Raw genomic sequence first — 22,107 nt, 5'->3', positions numbered from 1 at the left:
CAGCTGTCAGGAAAAAAATTACCAGGAGTGCTAAACAGCAAAAAACACAGTTTGAAGAGAGAGGCAGCATTAGAACCAGATTTAGATATGATGGCGATGTTGGAATTATCAGACTAGGAATTTAAAATATCGATGATTAACATGCTAAGAACTCTAACAGGTAAGGTAGACGATAAGCAATAACAGATGTGCAATGTATGCAAGCACAGAGATGAAGATTCTAGAGAACAGGAATGTCTTTGATAGGATTATTAGAATAGAAACAGCTGAAGAAAGAATCTCTGAGCTTGAAGGTATCTCAGCAGAAACTGCCAAAATGGAAAGGCAAAGAGGAAATAAGAAAAAAAAAAAAAGACTCAAACAAACAAATAAACTAACAAAAGAACCAGAACATAATATCCAAGAACCATGGAGTAAATACAAAAGTTATAATATATGCTTATTGGTCATATTAAAAAACGAAGACAGGAGAAATAAACAGAAGAAATATTTGAAGACAGAATTTCCCCAAATTAATGTCAGGCACCATACCATAGACCCAGGAAATTCAAATGTGTAAATTCAAACATGTAAAAAAATATACCCACATATATACATCATATTCAAACTGCAGAAAATTAATGTGTACATATCCATATATAAGTATAGATATAAATATATTATTCATATTCATATATATGAATGAATAGTATATTTATATATTTTATATATCCATATACATGAATAAGAATATATATGAATACTATATTTATATATGAATATGAATATATATGAATGAATACTATATATATGAATATGAATATATATGAATGACTACTATATGAATATGAATATATATGAATACTATATTTATATATAAATATGGTTATATATGAATGAATAATACATTTATACATATATATTCCTTATCTATATAGAATACTGAAAAGAGCAAGAGAGCCAGAGGTAAAAACGCCCTTACTGATGGAGGAAAAATAAGTTTTACATCTGATTTTTCTGCAGAAGCCATAAAAACAAGAAGAGAGTGAAGTATTTTTAGTGTTGAGAGAGAAAACCCCACTAGTGTAGAATTCTGTCTCTGTGAAATGTGAAATTATCCTTCACATGTGCAGCAGAAAGAATATCCTTTCTCAGAGAAACAAAAATAGAGGGCATTTTTTGCCAATGGATCTGACTTGCAAGAAATGTTTGAACAAGTTCTTTTTTTTTTTTTTTTTTTGAGACAGAGTTTTACTCTGTTGCCTGGTCTAGGGTGCAGTGGCGTGATCTCGGCCCACTTTCACCTTTCCCTTCTGAGATTCAAGCAATTCTCCTGCCTCAGACTCCTGAGTAGCTGGGATTACAGACATGTGCCACCATGCCTGGCTAATTTTTGTATTTTTAGTAGAGGAGGGGTTTCGCCATGCTGGCCAGGCTGGTCTGAAACTCCTGACCTCCACCCACCTCGGCCTCCCAAAGTGCTGGGATTTCAGGCGTGAGCCACTGTGCCTGGCCCTGAACAGGTTCTTCAGAGAATAAAAATGCTTTAAACTGGAAACTCAGATCTCCAAATCATTTGATCATTTTTAAATTGGACTTGTTTATGTTTTGTTGTTGTTGTTATTTCTTGTTGTTGTTTTGCTATTCAATTGAGTTCCTTAATATATCCTGGTTATTAATTCCTTGTTAATTGAATAGTTTGCAAATATTTTTTCCTATTCCGTAAGTTGTCTCTTCACTTTACTGATTATTTCCATTGCTGTTCAGATCCTTTTAAGCTTGGTGTGATCCCGTCTGTCCATTTTTTGTTTTGGTTGCCTGTGCTCTTGAGGTCTTGCTCAAGAAATCTTTGCCCAGACCAATGTCCTGAAGAATTTCCCCAACTTTTTCTTCTAGTAGTTTCATGGGTTCAGATCTTAGACTTAAGTCTTTAATCAATTTTGATTTGATTTTTGTGTATGGTGAGAGATAGGGGTCTGGTTTAATGCTTCTGCATATGGATATCTATCTAGTTTGCCCAGCACGGTTTATTGAAGAGGCTGTCCTTTCCCTAATATATGTTTAAAGAAAGGAAGTGCATCAGAGAAAGACTAAGTGAAGGTAAATTAAAAACTTTTACTTTTCTTATTCTTATTCATAAGATTATTGAAAATAACGGAAACAATGTATTTTATTATATTGTGTATATATACTATGTATAACATAAATGAATGGTAACAATGATATAAGGAATGAGAAGAAAGACTTAGAAATAACTTATCATAAAGAACTCTTGCTACCCATTAAGCAGTACAGTGTTATTTGAAAATTGACTTCATTCAGTTCATTGTAAATGTATATTGAAAATTCTTGAACAACAAATAAACAAGTTAAAGAAAGATAACTGATATGCTAAGGAAAGAAAATTAAATCATATAAAATGCTCAATTGAAATCGCCAAAGACAGAAAAGTAGTGAAAGACAAAAACTGAAATAAAGAAAAAGGGCAACAAATAAAATAGTTACAAATATAGTAGATATTAATCCATTGTATCAGTAATTACCTTAAAATTATAATTATCTAAATAGATCAATTGAAAGGTAGAGACAGAGTAGATAAAAAAAAAAAAAAACCAACCGGATATTGTTCACACACACACACACACACACACACACACACACACACCACAATAAGAATAATGACACATGTGAATTAAAGATAAATAGATAGAAAAAGACATACTATGCTAACACGAATCAAATGAAAGCAGGAGTGGAAATATTGATGCCAGATGCAGTCGACTTCAGAGCAAGGAAAGTTATCAGGTTTCTAACCGGGTATTACTAATCATAATGGGGTCATTTCTCAAGGAAAATATAGTGATCTTTAACGTGTATATGTTTAACAAAGTATAAAAATATGCAAGGCAAAAATTAATACAACGTAATGAGAAATAGATGTATCCACTTTTATAGCTGGAGACTTTAACGCTGCTCTATAAGGAACTGACTAATTCAGCAAGCAGAAAAAAAAATGGAATACATGAACCCAGGAGGTGGAGGTTGCTGTGAGCTGAGATCGGGCCATTGCACTCCAGCCTATGCAACAAGAGCGAAACTCTGTAACAAAAAAAAAAAAAGGGCGGGGGGGAGAATACAAAGATAAAAAGAAAAAAGTAAGAAAAAATGGGAAAATTTTGGAAAAAAGAGAAAAAAATAAAATCTGTAAGGACATTTCTTAACCAATCAACTTCAATCAACTATATATGTCATCTACAGACTAATTAATCCAATAACAGCAGAATGCATACACTTCTCAAGCTTGCCTAGAATATGCACCAAGATAGATCACACCCTAGGTCATATGACACACTTTAAAGCATTTTATAAATAGGAATAATACTATGTCTGCTCTCATACCACAATGGAATTATACTACAAATCAATAAAAGAAAGCTAGAAAATACTCCAAATGCTTGAAGATTAAACAATGTACATTTAAGTAACACATAGGTCCAAGAAAAATATCTCAAAAGAAATTTTTAAATATTTTAAACTAAATGAAAATGAAAACACAACAAATCAAAATTTGGGGGATGAAGTGAAAGCAATGTTTAGAGGGAAATTTCCTTGAATACATATATTAGAATATAAGAAAGATTTAAAGTGAATTATCTAGATTTCTACCTCAGAAAACTGAGAAAAGGAGAGCAGATTAAGTTCAAAGTAAGCAGAAGAAAACAAATAATAAACATTGCAGAAGAAGTAAATACATTTCAAAACAAAATCAATAGAGAAAATTAAAACTGAAAACTGGTTCTTTTAAAAGATTAACAAAATTGCTAAGTCTATACCTAAGCTAACTCAGAAAAATAAAATACAGAGATAGAGAGAGAAAAAAACACAAGAATATCAGAAATAAAGAAGGAATAACTACTATAGACAGCATTGTCATTCAAAGGATAATAAAGTAATACCATGAGCAATTTATGCCAATAATTTGATAACCAAAGTGAAACAGAGAAATTCCTCAAAAGGCACAATCAGCTAAATGTCACAAAGGAAGAAGCAATCTGAACAGACCTAAAATCCATCAAACAAATTGAATTAATAATTAATAGTCTCCCCAGACAGAAAGCACCAAGCCCAGACAGGTTCACTGGTGAATTCTACCAAATGTTTAAACATTAAATTATATCAATTATCTACATACTATTTCAAAAGATAGAAATAGAGAGAATACTTTCTCATTCTATGAAGCCAGCATTACTGAAATGCCAAAACCAGACAAAGATATGACAAGAAAACCACAGGCCAATATCTTTCTAAACATAGATGCAAACACCATTTACAAAATATTAGCAAGTCAAATCCAACAATTTATAAATAAACTATATATCACACACAAGTGGGATTTATCCCAGGTATGCAAGTCTGGTTCAATGTTAAAAAAGTCAATGTAAATCCAACACTTCAAGATAATAAAGAAAAATAATCATAAAATCATAATAATAGATACATAAATTATTTCACAAAAATTGATACCCATTCATAATAAAAGCTTCCAATAAGAATGAGGGGTGGACCTTCCTTAACTTAATAAAGGATATCTACAAAACTACAACTTACATCATTCTTTACATCTTAGTGAGTAACTAGAAGCTGTCCCCACCATATCCTCTCTCACTAATTCTTTTCAACATTGTACTGGAAGAACTAGCGAAAGCCATAAGACAAAGAAAGGAAATAAAAGGTGTATTGATTAGGAAGGAAGAAATAAAAGTCTCTTTGTTTGCAGATGACATGACAGTCTATGAATAAAGCCTGAAAAAACACCTGGGTATAATCAATGATTATTGCAAGGTTGCAGGATAAAAGATTAATATGCAAAAATCAATTAATATGCAAAAATAAAAAATATACCACCAATAAACAAGTGAAATTTGAAATTAAAAACAAAATTATTCTTTTAATTAGCACCCCACAAAATTAAATACTCAGGCATATATCTAATAAAATATGTATAAGATCTACATGAAGAAAACTATGTAACTGATGATAGAAAATAAAAGAAGAATGAAATAAATGGAGAGTTATTTCATGTTCATGGATAGAAAGACTCAATATGGACAAGATGTCAGCTCTTCCCAACTTGATCTGTAGAGTCAATGTAATCCCAACAAAATCACAAGTCATTATGTGAATATTGACAAATTGATTCTAAAGTTTATTACATAGAGAGGCAAAAAGAACCACAATAACCAAAGTAATATTGAAAGTGTAAATTTGTAGGATTGACACTATCTAACTTCAATACTTACTATAAGCTACAGTAAACAAGACAATGTGATATTAGCCAAAGAATAAACAAATAAATTAATGGAACCAAATAAAAACCCCAGAAATAGACCTAGTGAACTGACATGTCACACATAGTTAAGGCAGTACTATGGTGAAAAGATGGTATTTTCAACAAATGGTACTGGAACAACTGTAATCCATAAGAAAAAAAAATATATCTAGCCACAGACATTATGCACTTCATAAAAATTAACTCAAAATGTAATATTAACATGAATGTAAATCAAAAAATTATAAAACTGCTAGAAGAAAACATGGCAGGTAATCTAGATGACCTTGGTTTTGGTAGTGAATTTTAGGATTCAACACCAGAAGCACAATCCATGAAAGAAAGGTGGTTTTTGGGGTTGTTCGTTTGTTTGTTTGAGACAGTCTTGCTCTGTTGCCCAGGCTGGAGTGCAGTAGCCTGATCTCAGCTCACTGCAACCTCCGCCTCCTGGGTTCAAGTGATTCTCCTGCCTCAGCCTCCTGAGTAGCTGGGGTTACAGTTGCCTGCCACCATGCCTGGCTAATTTTCTGTGTTTTTAGTAGAGATGTGGTTTCACCATGTTAGCCAGGATAGTCTCGAACTCCTGACCTCATGATAAGCTGGACTTCTATAAAATTAAAAATTAATGCTCTGCAAAAGACACTGTTAAGTGAATGAAAAGACAAATCACAGAATGGGAGGAAATATTTGCAAAAAACATATCTGACAAAGGACCATTATATGAAATATACAAATAATTCTTAAACTCTATATAATAAAAAGAAGAGCCCAGTTAGAAAGTGGGCCAAAATACTTAATACATACCTAATTAAAGAAGATATACAAATAGCAAATAAGCCTATGAAAAGATATTTCAAATCCTATGAACCAGGGAAATGAAAATTAAAATGAGCTACTGTACCACTGTAAGCCTATTGAAATGGTCAACATCTAGAACACTGACAACACCAAATCCTAGATGTGAAGCAACAGGACATCTCATTCATTGCTGATGGAAATGCAGTGATACAATCACTTTGGAAGACAATTTAGCAGCTTCTCAAGAAAATAAACATACTCTTACCTTAAAATTTTTATTTGAGCTACTTAGTATTTACCCAAAGAAGTTGAAAGTGTACGTCTACACCAAAACCTGCACACTGATGTTTTCAGAAGCTTGTTTCATAACTGCCAAAACTTGGAAGCAATTAAGACATCCTTCAGTAAGTGAATGAATAAACTGTGGTAGATCCCAACAATGGGCTATTATTCAGCACTAAAAAGGAAAGTGATAGCAAGCCTGGAGAGACATGGAGGAAACTCAGATGATTATTACTAAGTGAAATAAGCCAATTTTAAAAGACTATCTACTTTATAATTCCAACTGTATGACAAATACAGTTTTGCTTTGAGAAACGCAAAAGACACTAAAAAGATCAGTGGTTGCACATGTTGGAAAGAAGGGAGGAATAAGTAGGTGGAGTACAGAAGATTTGTGAGGCAGTAAAACTATTCTGTATGATAAAATAATTGTGGGAAAACGTCATGATAAACATTTTCAAACACATAGAATGTACAACCCCAAGAGTGAACCTTAATGTAAAGTATAAATTTGGGGTAATGATGTGTCAAGGTAGGTTCATTGATTGTAACAAATGCACCGCTCTGGTGGGGGATGTTGCTAATGGGGGAGGCTGTGAATGTGTGGGAGCAGGGGATACATAGGAAATCTCTGTCTCCCTCTCAATTTTGCTATGAAATTAAAACTGGTCTAAATGAAGTCTATACAAATGGAATTTTAAAATTATTCTTTGTAGTTTATAATTGCTGGGCATCATAGCAGAATGTTTTCCTGATGTTAAAAAATTACAATGTATATGGTTAATAGTTTGTAATAGTGAATACATGTATGTGGGAAAGTCGAAAGACTAAAAGAAAAAGAAAAACATTAATAAACAAGATTTACCTTCTCGTAGACATATTCACATGTGTGCCTAGAAATATTTGTCACTGCTCCATGACAACCACACATTTATCACCTGAAAGACTGGCTATTATACTGAATTACACTAATCTAAGTAATAAGGAAGAAACAAGAAGAATCATAGATGTTGGGGAAAAGTGAATATACAGAATAAAATCTATAAGAAATACAATTACACAACTTCAAATATTCCAGAAAAGAAGTTGTATACTTCAGCAGGTTATTTATAAACTCTGGGAAACAAATGGCACACAGATTACAAAACACGAGTGAAATTTTGTTGTTGTCTAATTGGCATATTTGAATCATTTTCATCCCTTCCATAATATGTAAAATGAAAATATCATGGTAGATTCATAAAAACACAGATGAATGAGGTCTTATTGGATATTCAGTCCTAATCTCCTTTTCATTCATTCCCCCCTTACAAAAGTATCATGACAGTAGGATCCAATGGTTATTGTGAGTGAAATATTACATGAATACTTGCTCCTCAATTTTAGCTATATACATGGGCCCAAACTTGAATTACAAGCAATCAGAAAATCTGAGAAAGTAAAGAGAATATGAAGTCACATGATGATACCTCCTGTCCAACGCAGGTATAAGGAACACAAAATTTTCAATATTAAATTTGTTTTGGGATGTGTTTTATTTGTATTATTTTTGCATATCCTTCCATTCCATTTAAGTTAAAATTATTTGCAAATAAGTTATTCTACATAGTAGAATTAAGCTTTTTATTAATTATGCATTCTGAAATAAAACATAGAATACATCAATACTTTAAAAACCTTACAGCCATATTTGTATTTTAAGGTAACCACAGTATACCCTTTTACTCTTCCCTTTTCTAAACTAATCATTCTCAAAGCTGTTTTCATGATTTATTAATTGCATGAAATCCTCACATTCTGGCAGGGTGTGCTTATTAATTAATCAATAATATCACCTCTCATGATATACCAGATGACATCTGACAGGGGCAGAGTGCATGGACATTTACTGTCTTTAATGTGGAAACTGTATCTCTGTGTTAATATTAATAAAATATAACATAGTATTAGTGTTTCTTTAAGTAACTAAATATTTTAGTTACAAAGGCAGTACCAACATATATAATTTATATTTAATTTAATAATATCACCTTTTATGATAGACTGGATGACATTTGACAGGCAGAATACATTTAGACATTTACAGTTTTAATGTGAAATCTCTCCCTCTCTGTTAATAAAACATAACATATATTAGTGTTTCTGTAAGTAACCAAATATTTTAGTTTCAAAAGCAGTATCTATACGTAATTTTATATTTAATTTAATAAAATTATATATAATTAATTTAATATAATTCAATTTAATAAAATTATATATAATTAATTTAATACAATTATATATAATTTAATTTAATTATTATAATTTTATTTAATTATATATAATTTAATTGAATAAAATGTATATAATTTTATTTAAACACTCAAAAATCAAAGAAATGTAAAAAGTAGAAATCAAAGACCTTAATCAATACTGATTCTATTTGCTGCCTCATACATAAGCATTAATATTTTTTTCTTTCCTTCCCAATAATTTTCCAGGTGGTCTATAGTTTGTAAAAAATAATATCCTAGGATACACACACACTCACACACACAGATATTTCTATGTACTACATATATATGTATATAAATTTTAGCAAATTTATGTCACATAGAAATGCAGCTGCAATAATGTTCCATTTCAGCACATAAATCTCTTCCTCATTCTTTTCATAAATGAGTAGTATTCATAGTGTTAGATATAATAATGTATTTCTCTGCTTCTTTATTGTTACACTTTAGAAGAAACTTTCAATATTTTTATAATGGACTGTTCTGTTTTGAACATCCATATATATAAATTTTGTAAATATACAGTAAGATACTAGATGTAGAATGGAAGGCCAAAACCGAAAAATGCTGGCAAATTGCCCACAGAAGTCTATTCCAATTCATGGCTGCAATAAAAGCAAAGAATGCATATTTCTCTACAACTTCTGACATATTAAATATCACCAATTTATTTTTTGACAATCTGATAAGTAAAACTTGATGTTATTTAAGATTTGCATTTGTCTATTTAGGTTGAGTCTGAGCTTGTTTCTTTTTTTGGTTACTTTGTTTTAATTGACTTTTAATGTCTTTACACACTTTCATAGAGTTATTTAACCTTTTCTCTTACTTGTTGCTTATATCATGTGTCGTATAATCATTTGATTTTGTATTCCTTGCAAATATTTATTTATATGATGCTATTTATTACATGAAAGTTTATATTTTTATCTGCAAGTTAATGAATTTTATAAATTTTTTTCAGTGTGGACGTTTTCATTTTTTTTTAATTTCTTAAAATTGAAAGTTTCAGTAATGTATTTCCAAGTGTAAATTCTCCATGCATGCTGCGATAGTGATGCAGGTAACACTGATTGAGTGTGGCACATGCCTCAGCTATTACAAGTAACCTACAGGAATTAGTTTAGTACTATTATCATCTTTGTTTTATTAACTAAGCAACGAAGGATGGGGAGTTTTGTGCAATGAGTTAGTGGGAGAGCCAGCTAATTTAGTTCTGGGACACCTCCCTTTAAACATTATGCATGCTTGTTATTATTTCCTATTTAATAATAAGTTCTAAAATATGGCAGGAATTTATATAATGTTAACCAGTCTATACATTGTGAAACTTATCCACATTACATTTTGTGACTATTTTGACAAACAATTGCCTCATTTACTCTTTTTAATTCTACAGAAAATATCAATAATGATTCTGGTATTACTTAATATAACTTAAACGAGGTCAGGAGATGGAGACCATCGTGGCTAACGCGGTGAAACTCCGTCTCTACTAAAAAATACAAAAAAAAAAAAAAAAAAATTTGCCGGGGGTGATGGCGGGCGCCTGAGGCAGGAGAATGGCGTGAGGTGACTGAGATTGCCCTCATCCAGCCTGGACGACAGACGAAACCCGTTAAAAAAAAAAAAAAAATATATATATATATATTATATATATAATAATATTAAATCAAAGGATAGGATATCGAAACAATTCAAATATAGCCAACTAAGGTTAAGTAAAATATTCACTTGATAATACTTATGGTATTTATTATAATAAAAAAGTTAAAAGTAACCTAAATGTCAGTTGGTGACTGGTTAAATATATGGTGGTACATACATACAACAGCATAGTATGCATCGTGAAAAAATAAGAGACAACTCTAAATATTCTTTTATAAATTATAGCTAAAACTCAGTGTTAATTCAAAAGGCTCAATTATATACAGTTAGTATATTACCACTTGTGTAAAAATAACTATATGCATTTGATTCATATGTGCTGATATCTGTGTAGAATGTCACTGGAAAAAAATTAATGTAACAAAAATTAAAATTAAAAAGATCACCGAAAACAAAAATAAGAATTGTAAAGGCTACTATTTTCTCTTGTTAATCTTGAATGTCCTTTCAGTAATATTTATTTAATTATTTTTAATTTAAAGATATTTGCATATTAATTTTTAGTAAGGAAAACAATTAAAATCAGAATTCACTAGTTCTGTCTTCTCTGTGCATTGTGCTTTAGTTCATCATATATTTGTACCAATTGTTAATATAAGAAAATGGTTGAATCATTTTCTTGCTAAGAATCATCAATAGCCACATTTCCACAAATAGTATAATCCTGTATGTCATCACAAACACTGGTATCACGCAGAACTTTTTAAAAGAATCAATTGAAGAATAACAAAAACTAACACACAGACAAACAAACAAAACAACATGAAGATCCAGTGGTAGAGGGCTCTTCATCCGTCTTTACTGACTCTATAGATCTTACTTACTTGGGGCCCCTGATCACAGAATGTTGCTAAATCTGTCTGAATCACTGTCTCTTACAGACATCTGATTTTCAGAGCTAAAAAAGTTTATTCACTTCTAGATTTCTTCTATTCTTATCAACACCCATTCTTCAAATTATGATGCATGTGTATGTGAGGTACCTACACACTCAGATAAGAGGCATGATACGTAACTGTGATCTGATCAAAAGTGTTCGTAGAATCTGTTCAATCTTTGGACCATTGTAGATTTGTTGTTTGCTTGATTTTTTTTTTTTTGGTAATCCTAGTTTATATGCTTCTTAAGAGCAAATTTTAATATCCTATATACACCATATGATAAGAAACATAACAGTTTCCCTGCTCTGAATGTTCTAAATGCCCCACCCTTCCTCTAGTCCCTGGCAACTATGGACTTTATTATTGTCATGATAGATTTGTCATTTCCAGAATGTCATATAGTTGGAATTTTAAAGTATTTAGTCATTTCAAACTGCCTCAGTTGCCTTAGTAAATATATTTAAAGTTCCTCTATATATTTTCATGGTAGTTAGCTCATTTTTTTTATTATTAGTAATTTTCAATTTTACTGATGGACCACAGCTTATTTATCCATTACCTACTATCCATTCACTTACTGGAAGGCAAGTAGGTTACAATTTTTGGCAATTTATAAATAGTGTTACTGTAAACATTCATATGAAGACTGCTGAATGAATACAAATTGAAGCCCCCAACCCTTCTTTAGTGTTTTTTTTTTTTTCTGTACCTATTTGAAATCTTTACTAGGAGTACTTCATGCCGAATTCTTCTGTCTCACTTTACTCCTTGTCATCACCAAATAACTTCCCTGTTACTCTTTTTTTGGTTGTTGTTCAGTTGTGAGGCATGAAACATTGTAATAAGTTTTCTAGTTTTCATCAATTGTGAAAAATTACATTCACTGTCATATATTCAAAATTTGATAAAGACGACATTGGAGTATGAAGTTGTAAATGAAAAGGTATGCATATATGTTACAAAGATTATTTTATTTAAACTATTTTCTTGAAAAACGTGAATAAGTTAGAGGTCCATAACCATTTTACAGTTAAGATCTTTCATACAAATTGGTAGAGATATTTAAAAGAAAACAGCACATACAAATTTTGTCTTCTAAATTTTGAAATAAAAGCAACCCTTCTGAAGTATTTCAAATATTTTAAAATTTTAAAATGTTTTTTATTATTTTAAAAATGTTTTAAAATATTTTGATAGTTTCAAATGTGGCTAGAGGAAAGAAAGCTACTTGATGCTATACATTGTATTAACAAAATATTTTCATTTTTTTCAAAATAGAATATATACAATAGGATTTAAAATATGTACCAATTTTGCAAAACAATTGATGAGAAAAAGATATCTAGAAAAAAATGGAATTTCTCCCTTTTTTTCTGAGTGATAATATATGGTGAGAGAAATTTAAATGGTAAAGCATTTCTCAGTGGTTTTCTTAAATTAAGTAAGTTGGATTTATTTGGAGGAAGATAGAATTGGGTGATTTTAAACTCTGTTTGTTCCATAATGCATCCATTTTTAAATTACACAGGTGAGATGTTTCTCTTTATGTTTCTAGGAAAGATGGATCAAAAGAACCAATAGTGGAGATGAGAACAGAGGATGAAAGAATTACTAATCATGAAGATGGGAGCCCAGTAAATGAGCCAAATGAAACCACACCACTAACAGAACCTGAGTATGTGGCTTGGAGTGCTTACTTATGTTCTAATGGGTATTGGCAAAATGATAGCACATTATTATTGTTGTATTACATATTTAAATATTAATTATTTGTAAAAGAATTGTGCTTTTACTTTTTCAATGAAAGTACATGTGAATATCTAAAATCCATTTTCTAAGGAGACATTTTTCTTGAAAACTTTGTATGAATGTCAGAGAAAGTCTGTTAAACCGTATATCTGTAATTTAATGCAAAAGTATAAAAAAATAAGTATCTTACAGAGTTTGAGATTTTCAGCAATAGTCTGTCTTTTTAAGACAGTGTTGTTTTTGCTTTCAAAATAAAAGAATTGTATTTACTGAAATAAAGACACGTCAGGAAATTTGTCATCGCTTTGAATATAAATGTCATTGAAATATACACACGGCTATTTTAAAAAGAAATACTTGTGCAGAGGAGAAAATAATATTAAAGGGTTTATCATTGTAATGTCTATGCAGTAAATGATGCTTGTTTTCCATTCTTGATATTAGTTATTTTGCATCTCTAATAGCTCTGTTAAAACTATAGTAGATAACAAAACCTGAAAAGATGAATACATGCCTAGATTCATGCACAGGACAATTAGAATAATTCAAAGCAAAGACATTGTTACAAAGTAGTAACAGTAGTATTCTATTGGATGTATGTGATACTAACAAAACCATGGTGATCACACACTTCTTTACTGTGCATCAAAATAACTTTTTAATTTTATTATTTTTCAGAACAAATATTTATTTTTGTAGCACCTAATATTTTCTTGCAGAGTAAACTGATTTAGGTTTCTCATCCTAAATCAAAGACAAAATGTTGTCACAGATGAAGAAAATGATTTTATTTTCATAAATTCCCTCTATCTGCCCACAACGGGCTGAAATAATATTTACACAAATACAAAGTACTACTCTATAGAAAAAAATTTGATATAAATCCTTGGGCCAATTTTAGTGATTGCATTTAGAGATTATTACAATGTAAATTCAAATTAACTGTATTAGATGTGGGTTCTACATTCTCCACTTTAGAAATAAGAAGTGTACATGAAAACTAGTTAAGAATATGCTCTTGGACTGGGCTATATTTTGGGAAAAAAGGGTAATTTAATAACTATGTCTCAATTATAGAAAATAAATCACCAATATAAAATAATATGATTAACAGTAATCTTAAAAATATTTTACCTATATGCAAGTGGTGAGAAATTCTATACCCAGAAACAAACTATCAATTTGGTGAAAGCACTGGGTCATTAAAAACTTAATATATATTAAATGAGTAAGAGATATATCAAGTATTATGCTAACTTACTGTCAGAACTCTAATCAGAACTATTTCTCTACAGTTTGATGCTTGAGGTGACACATTGCTTTTATGACCCTGTATTGTCAATATTTTCAGTACTTGTGAATGCTAAAAAGGAATAACTGAGACTGCACTATTTATAACATATATAAAATAGCCTGCTCTCATTGGTACAATGTTTTTAAATTTTTTTTCATTACCAGCAATGGATATTACTAGTTTTTGCCTATTACTTTGATTAGTTCTGATAGCTTTGATCTGCAGAATATGTTTTACCCTTCTCATTCAAAAATATAAAATAAATTACAAATGAATCCCAGAGGAATTAGCATTGTAACTTTCACTCCATTATAACATGGTAAGGTCAAAGTCACAGAGATGGATTGGAATACTCTTTCTTTCTTTCTTTCTTTTTTTCTTTTTGAGACTAGTTTCACTCTTGTTGCCCAGGCTGGAGTGCAATGGCGCAATCTCAGCTCACCTCAACCTCCGCCTCCCAGGTTCAAGTGATTCTTCTGTCTCAGCCTCCCAAGTAGCTTGGATTACAGGCGCACGCTGCCACACCAAGCTAATTTTGTATTTTTAGTAAAGACGGGCTTTCTCCATGTTGGTCAGGCTGGTCTCGAACTCCTGACCTCATGTGATCCACCCACCTTGGCCTCCCAAAGTGCTGGGATTAGAGGTATGAGCCACGGCGCCTGGCCTGGAATACTATTTCTGACCGAATTTTCTTGATGTGGAAAAAGTATGTTGTTAAGGGAGAAAAACTCATCTCCAAATGTCGTGTACACAATGGTAAACAATTGAATTTGCAAGTTTTAGGAAAATCGAGAAAGCACAATTCATTGGCATCGAAGTAAGGTTTGTGAAGCTGTCTTGATATTAAGAAATAAAGTTGTTATTGCTTCGTAAGTTACAATTGCAAACAACTCAAAATCTGTGTTGCAAAGTGATATAAAAGTGACAAGAAAAACAATAGTGAAAAGAGACAAAAGAAAACATATACAGTAAATACTAAAAAGTGAGCAAGTCCTAAAGTATGTTCATTTGCATTAAGTTCCAAGGAATATTGTTAATTCACTCAGTTTCTGAATTTTATTATTATTATTATTAGTAGTATTATTATTTGAGATGGAGTCTCGCACTGTTGCCCAGGCTGAAGTGCAGTGGCATGATCTCAGCTCACTGCAATCTCCACCTCCCGGTTCAGGTGATTTCCAGCTAATTTTTGTAATTTTAGTAGATATCTGGTTTCACCGTGTTGGCCAGGCTGGTGTGGAACTCCTGACCTCAAATGATCCACCCACCTTGGCCTCCCAAAGTGCTAGGATTACAAGCATTAGCCACCACGCCCAGCCTGGTTTCTGAATTTTATGTAACAGAATATGGCAACAATTATTAATTGTTTTCACTGGAGAAAATGTAGTACTAATAAATCATATCATTGACATTTAAAAATGTTTTGGCATTTTACCTTCCATAACATATAATTCTATTTTTGAGATCAACAACTAGTTACCAAATCTAAGCCACCCTAAGTGAACAATTTGGTGCATCTAAATCTACAAATATATTGTTTCATTCATCATTCTGCATTACATTTTTAAAAGGCCAAGTAATTGTTTTTACTCTCTTTTAGATCATTTTTAATCTATTTTATATTATTTTAATAAATTTAATTTTTCCTTTCTAATTATTGTAGCATGTTTTCTCTACAAAATAATAACTTACTTAGCATGTATAAAATATTAGCATATTATTGGAGCATATTTTCCTTACAAAACAGTAACTTAAATGTTAAGGTATATCTCCTTAAATACCTCAGAAAATGAAGCTTATTATTTTTATCTTCCAGAAAATTGCCTTTAAAGGAAGAAAATGGGAAAGAAGCTCTAAATCCAGAAACTATAGAAATTAAAGTTTCTAACGACATCATTCAATCAAAAGAAGATGACAGCAAAGCATAACAACAATATTACAGGGGCTTGAACAACACTACGAAGAGCATTTGGATTGCAGTGACCCTATGACCAAAACTATTCCATTGACCTTAATTTCTTGGGAAACTTCTAGCTTGGAATAGCTTGTACACATATACATATGATCAAATACTCCTGCCCATGATCCATTCCCTTTTGTTATTGTTGTCGTTGTTGCTGTTGTTGTTAATTTTGTTAAGAATTTCAATATCAAGAATGACTGGCACCAACACTTTGGTATTCAATTTGATTCTATGACTGAAGTACTGGAATTTATTATGTGGCTAAAGTGCTCTATTTATTAAGAACTATATTTAATACCACCAACAAATATAGGGGTTAAGGAAAAAAACGTGAGCTACGTGTATCAGAAGGCCCTGCATGTGTATGAGTGCTATTCTGGGCAAATAGATTGTTAAAGTGGCTTTCAACTTCAAGATGAAGGCACTTAATAATGGTTACTCATTTTATCAGGGGAATTTCAGGGAAGGTAGGCTTCAAAGAGCCAGTTATCTTTAGCAGATATTAAAAATTGAAAACTTTGGAGAACTCATTTCAAGTTAGGATTCAGTGCATTTTCAACATTGATTTTTGATAGACTGAAGTGCCAGATCAAAATTGTTACCCATTTGAAAGAATATTAGTTGTATATAATATTAGATTAGAAAGACTTTCTAAATCTCTATCTCTTTATATATGTCCTATTCATTCACAATGGATTATACAAAAAAAAGTGTATTGCAAGTGAAATAATATTGATTTCTGCCCTCAGCTTCAAATAAAGTAAATTGAAATGGGAATAATATCAATATGGTGTCTTGATATGTTTATAAATATGTGAGTATCATTTATTTTTTAAATAATTTATCAAAAAACAAGTCTTTAGTGTTCAAATACTTCAAATCATATCCTCAGATATATTTTTAGCCCATGGTTTTATATAATCTTTAAGAACTAATTTTACCACTGTTATAGGTTCACCATTAAATGTAATTGGCTAATGAAAATTAAAATTTTAAGGTTGACTAAATTAAGAAGAAATTATTTAACATTTTAATGTGCCATAAACGTGTAAATGATAAACAATTAAATGCCACTGTGTGTTCTATTCTGGATGTTCTAGCTAGAAGTCATTTTAAGATTTTGATGAACAACTTTGGTTGAAGAAATTCCTTAAGTATTCAACACAAACTTTCTAATATCTTTTGTTAGGGTTATACCAGAATAAAATGCTTCTTTACTTCCAAGCTATGCAAGCTCCCAGAGGTAAGAGAGTGACACATGATTTAACTTATATGTAAGGTTTAAAAAAGTATTTATGATTGTAAACATACATACCATTTGGGAGCAGGTTTATTAACCTTGAGAGCCAAAGGTTTCCTTAGGCCCTGTAACATTCAGAACCTTTGGTGTCTCAGGTGGTATTATAGCTCAAATAGTGACAGGATAGGGAATGCATTCCAAAGGAATATTGGAGCAATTTTTAGCATTGCAGAAACCTGCTTTGGGCGTGTCTCTCTGTAGAGAGAACCTGATGATTATTAAATGTAAAATTAAGGCAACTCATGAATATTTTTATTTACAAAGTGCTTGAAACTCAGCCAAGGAGAGAAAACTAATTTTATATAATTCGTCACTTTTCTGGCTACAGCAGGACAGAATATGACCATCTTCATTTGAAGGCACCAAATCGTCGCAGTGTCTTTGCCATAAATTGCAGGGTTAAATGCGGGAATCTCTCCTTGCGTTCCTGTCTGGCATATTCTGAAGAAAAGAACAGAATTCTTGTGCCTACCTAAGAATTTGAGTAATGTCTAAACAAACAAACCAGTTAGGTCATTTTAACTGATTTGATTATCCAACTGGTCTTTGACAGATTTGACTGTTCATATTTGGTTTATGTTTGTCTGATCATCCAGTTTGCTTTATTTTGCTGTGTTTTATTTTGTTGTTTGTTTTGTTTTGTACCAATGTACTAAAACTAGTCAAAATACTTGAATTAGTTTGTTTGTGCAAAGTGTACAAGCTTAGTAAAGTGTCCATGAAGCAATAGCCATGATTGCTAATTATTTCTAAATAGGGCCACATGGTTTTAAACTAATGATGGTGAAAGAATTAGGATGACTGAGAAAGTCATTTCGCATGTTTACTATTGTTATATTTGTGCTTTAAGAGTGCAGAAATCATAATAAATAACAAAATATTTTTGTGTTTTCTCAATTTGACATTTCTGTTTCTCTCATTTATTTGGATTTTCCTTGTAAAGAAATTGACATATATTTCATATATACATATATATACACACATATATATATATATGATGTTAAATTTCCTGCCACTCATGTGGAGTAATGATCTGAAATTCACAGATAATCTGAAGCTAATTGTATTCAGACTATTTCAAGTGCACTGTTTCAGTTGCCCGGGTGGTCCTTACCTCTTGTCCTTGAAATCCATGCCATGCTGAAGCAAGGCAATACTGTGATAAAGTATTTTTTTTAATATTTCAATGGAATGCTCCAAATGATTTATAAAAATTTCAAAATAAAAGATGGCTTGTAGTAAATTGTAAAATATGAGTAGAACTGAAATAACCTGTTTCATTCTTATTCTAGATTAAACATATACATATAACCGTATAAATGTTATTTTTATTGTCTGAGAGTACTCAATATTAGTATAAAGTGTCAAAAGAATTGACTGAACATAAGTACTGTTAAAGTAATTTGAACCCTATGATTTTTTAAACCAAGAGGCAAAGATATCACCTAAAACTTGGTATTTTTTGATAGGTTAGGTGCAATTAGGCAGTGACAATCTATATTCAACAACATATAAAAGTGTAATATCAGAATTTTGACACGTTTTGTTTTCAAAACTGGCACAAATTAATGTGTCAACATATTTTACAATGATTGTCAAAGGAATTTAAGAATTGTATTTTTAAAGATTTATTTATTATTTTTGTGGGCTAAGACATTGCCATTCTATTGATACTAATGCCTAACATTAATGTAATGTTTCTTGTTTTCTTTTATTTTTAATATCAATAACTATAAAAGCATTTTTCAAAGGCTATTTGATCCAGCACACTTCATATGGATCTTAGTCTTTGAATTAAATATTTATATAAATAGATTTTATTAATCAAATTATTTATTTGTGTGCCAATAATTAATTGTAACTTTATGATCATACCTTTGTTTATGCTTCTTATTTTAAATAATTAAGATGTATTTGTGCCTTTTAATTAGCATGACAGTCTGCTTTATTAAAAGAAAAAACTACAATTAACATCATTACTAGTATATTTTGCTTAGATTTGAGATACTCAAATGATGCTGTCTCATTTACAGTCAGTAAATAAGTTCAATTCAAACTATTTTACCTTGAATATAAAATCTAAATATAATAAACTATACTGTATAATTTACCTTAATTCATGTCAAAACAATTCTTTTTATACACACACGAAATATTCTTAATTTGTTCTGCATTGTTTTTCTAAATAATAAATACATTCTAGATATTGTTGAAATTAAATTTTGCCACTTGTAAGACAAAGACAACAGATGACTCGAAAATCAAGCAAATTACTATGGCGTTTCTTGGGTCTTCATTATTCCATTTATATATATATTTTATTTAGAATAATAAATCAACTTTTATTTTTGGCAATAAGATTATCACTGATCAAAATATGTACAGCTTTATTAGAAATAATATTTTCCATTAGTTAATTTAGGAAATATTGGAACAGTATATTATAATTATTTATAAGGTTCACAATGTTCCTTTTCACAGAAAATAAGGTAAACATTCAACTTAAATCCCCCGTGAAGTTTTTTCATACTCATAATCATAATCACATAATGTGCTTATTCAACAAACTTTGTATCTGGATATATTTTTAACAATAAGTTTGTTAGCATTATTTATTTATCTTTAGAGAGAAAATATTTGCATCTGTTTATTAACCCTTTGAAGCATTAATACTTAGTCACTCACACTGAAATTGCATATGGTTATATCAACATAGGCTAAAATTAAATTATGGGTGTCGCAGAAATGAAATACTTCATCTTAAAAGGTAAAATTTTCAAGAAAGTATTTTATTCATGGACTTAATAATGTCTTAAGATGAAACAATTGTATGCCCAAATGAGAAATTTATAAAAAGACCCACATATAGTAGTTGCTGAACAAACATAATTTTCTTCCAGCTCCCATCATTCCTTTTTGAAAAATTGAATTTACCCATGCAGATGCAGCTATTTACAATTATACAAGAATGCTAATAGATGAATTATTTCCTCTCATATAAAGGCAAAAATTTTATATTATATATAATGCTAAATATTTATTTGATAACACACTTAATATTCTTAGAAAAATAGTTTATTACTTTAGGATTTTATCTATAACATAAATATATTATTTGATATTACCTCTTTAAATTTTCATTTTATACAATTTTTGAGATTCTGGCCACAAAACATTCAGAATTATTGCTCATGTAAATTTAAATATTGCTACTTATTTTTTTTTCTTTTCTGAAATGAAAACATGTATCTTTTGGCATCTGTTTTTAGCCTCCCATGGAAGACAGTAAGCAAAACCATCACTGTTAGAGAATTTCAAATCACAACCCGACATAGGAGAGTAGAGAAACAAAGAAATGAGTGGATCCAGAAAGGCAAACTGAATTGCTGTATTTGGAATAGCTAAGAAGGACCTGACTTTGAGAAGTGCTAGACCAGGGACTAGGAACACTGCTTAGATAAAAATTATGGGCGATTACACTGATGCAAAGGAGAAAACAATGTAACACAGAGGAGAAAGTTAACAGAGATAGAATCTCTGATTTAATTTTGCAAATAGTTTTTTTAGAGAACAACATGCATACTATAAAAGAAATGATACTATTAAGAACAAACCTATTTGTTCCAACTCTTAAAGAAATAGTCATGGTTTAGCATTTGCCTCTAAACCCTGTTAGAAATATGTGAAGTTAGAAATAAAGGTTTTTTTTAAAAAAAATCTTTTTGGTATGTGAACTGTATGCTGTGCTCAGTATGTACTGAAACATACTATCTTTTATTTTCTTTAATTTATATATTCCATTCAAGTTCTATATTCTTAAGTTAGCTACCACAACGTTTTCTTATTGTTTCAATATGGTATGTCCCAATGAAATGCTGTATATATATGTCTAAACTGTAAAAATTATACTGCAAATGTTGAAGTTTTGTATTTATGAGAGACATTGAAAGTATGGCTTACAGTATATCAAACTTGTCACACTTCACCATTTGTATATTAATAGTAAAGATACTTTTACTTTAATAAAGTGTTGCATTTTATGTTTATTTTGAATAACATTTCTGCAGTGAGCAAGCTTATGGCTTTTCAAATACTTCGGTGTTAAGAAGTTTCCTAACATATATCTAGATATTCTAAAGAAGAGAACGCTTTCTGCCGTCTTATCTCTCAATGAGTTACAATCTTTTGGCTTCTACACTGAGCAGAGTTCAGATAATTAAATGAATAAACAGTTGGTTTAGAGCAGTGGTTCTCAAAATGTGATCCCCTAGAGCAGCATTACCTGGGAACTTGTTCGAATTGTAAATTTCTAGACCTCAACAGAGACTCAATAAATCAGAAGGTTGTAGGAGAGAACCATGGTAATTTGTGTTTCAATAAGAATTTCTGATGCACGCTAGAATTTGAGTCCAATGGATTGGAGACACTTTATTTTTTCATTTACCAAATTGTGTTGATCAATTTATAAATGCTAGGCAACCAACTAAATATAGCCAGTTACGCTTTAACACAATGTATGCATTCCCCAACAGCATCATATTCTGCAAAATAATGCACTTAATAATAAAAAGACTTGAAGGAAAAATAAGTT

The 22,107-nt window shown here is 30.6% G+C and overlaps 1 protein-coding gene across 4 annotated transcripts in view; it reads left to right on the top strand.

Moving 5' to 3' along the window:
- The window catches only part of NCAM2 (neural cell adhesion molecule 2), a 574,592-nt gene extending 553,018 nt beyond the window's left edge, over positions 1-21,574 (top strand). For all 4 annotated transcript variants that reach the window (XM_032175135.2, XM_032175137.2, XM_032175139.2 and 1 more), the window contains 2 exons: positions 12,766-12,885; positions 16,070-21,574. In XM_032175135.2, coding sequence (XP_032031026.1) covers positions 12,766-12,885; positions 16,070-16,181 — 232 coding nt within the window. In that variant the 3' untranslated portion in view covers positions 16,182-21,574. The remainder of the gene's footprint in view (positions 1-12,765; positions 12,886-16,069) is intronic.
- Positions 21,575-22,107: the final 533 nt, after the last annotated feature.

Source organism: Hylobates moloch, unplaced genomic scaffold, assembly GCF_009828535.3.
Source record: "Hylobates moloch isolate HMO894 unplaced genomic scaffold, HMol_V3 SCAFFOLD_14, whole genome shotgun sequence".
Taxonomy (NCBI): Eukaryota; Metazoa; Chordata; class Mammalia; order Primates; family Hylobatidae; genus Hylobates; species Hylobates moloch.
The sequence above is the reverse complement of the archived record's forward strand: the minus strand, read 5'-3'. Positions and strand labels throughout refer to the sequence as shown.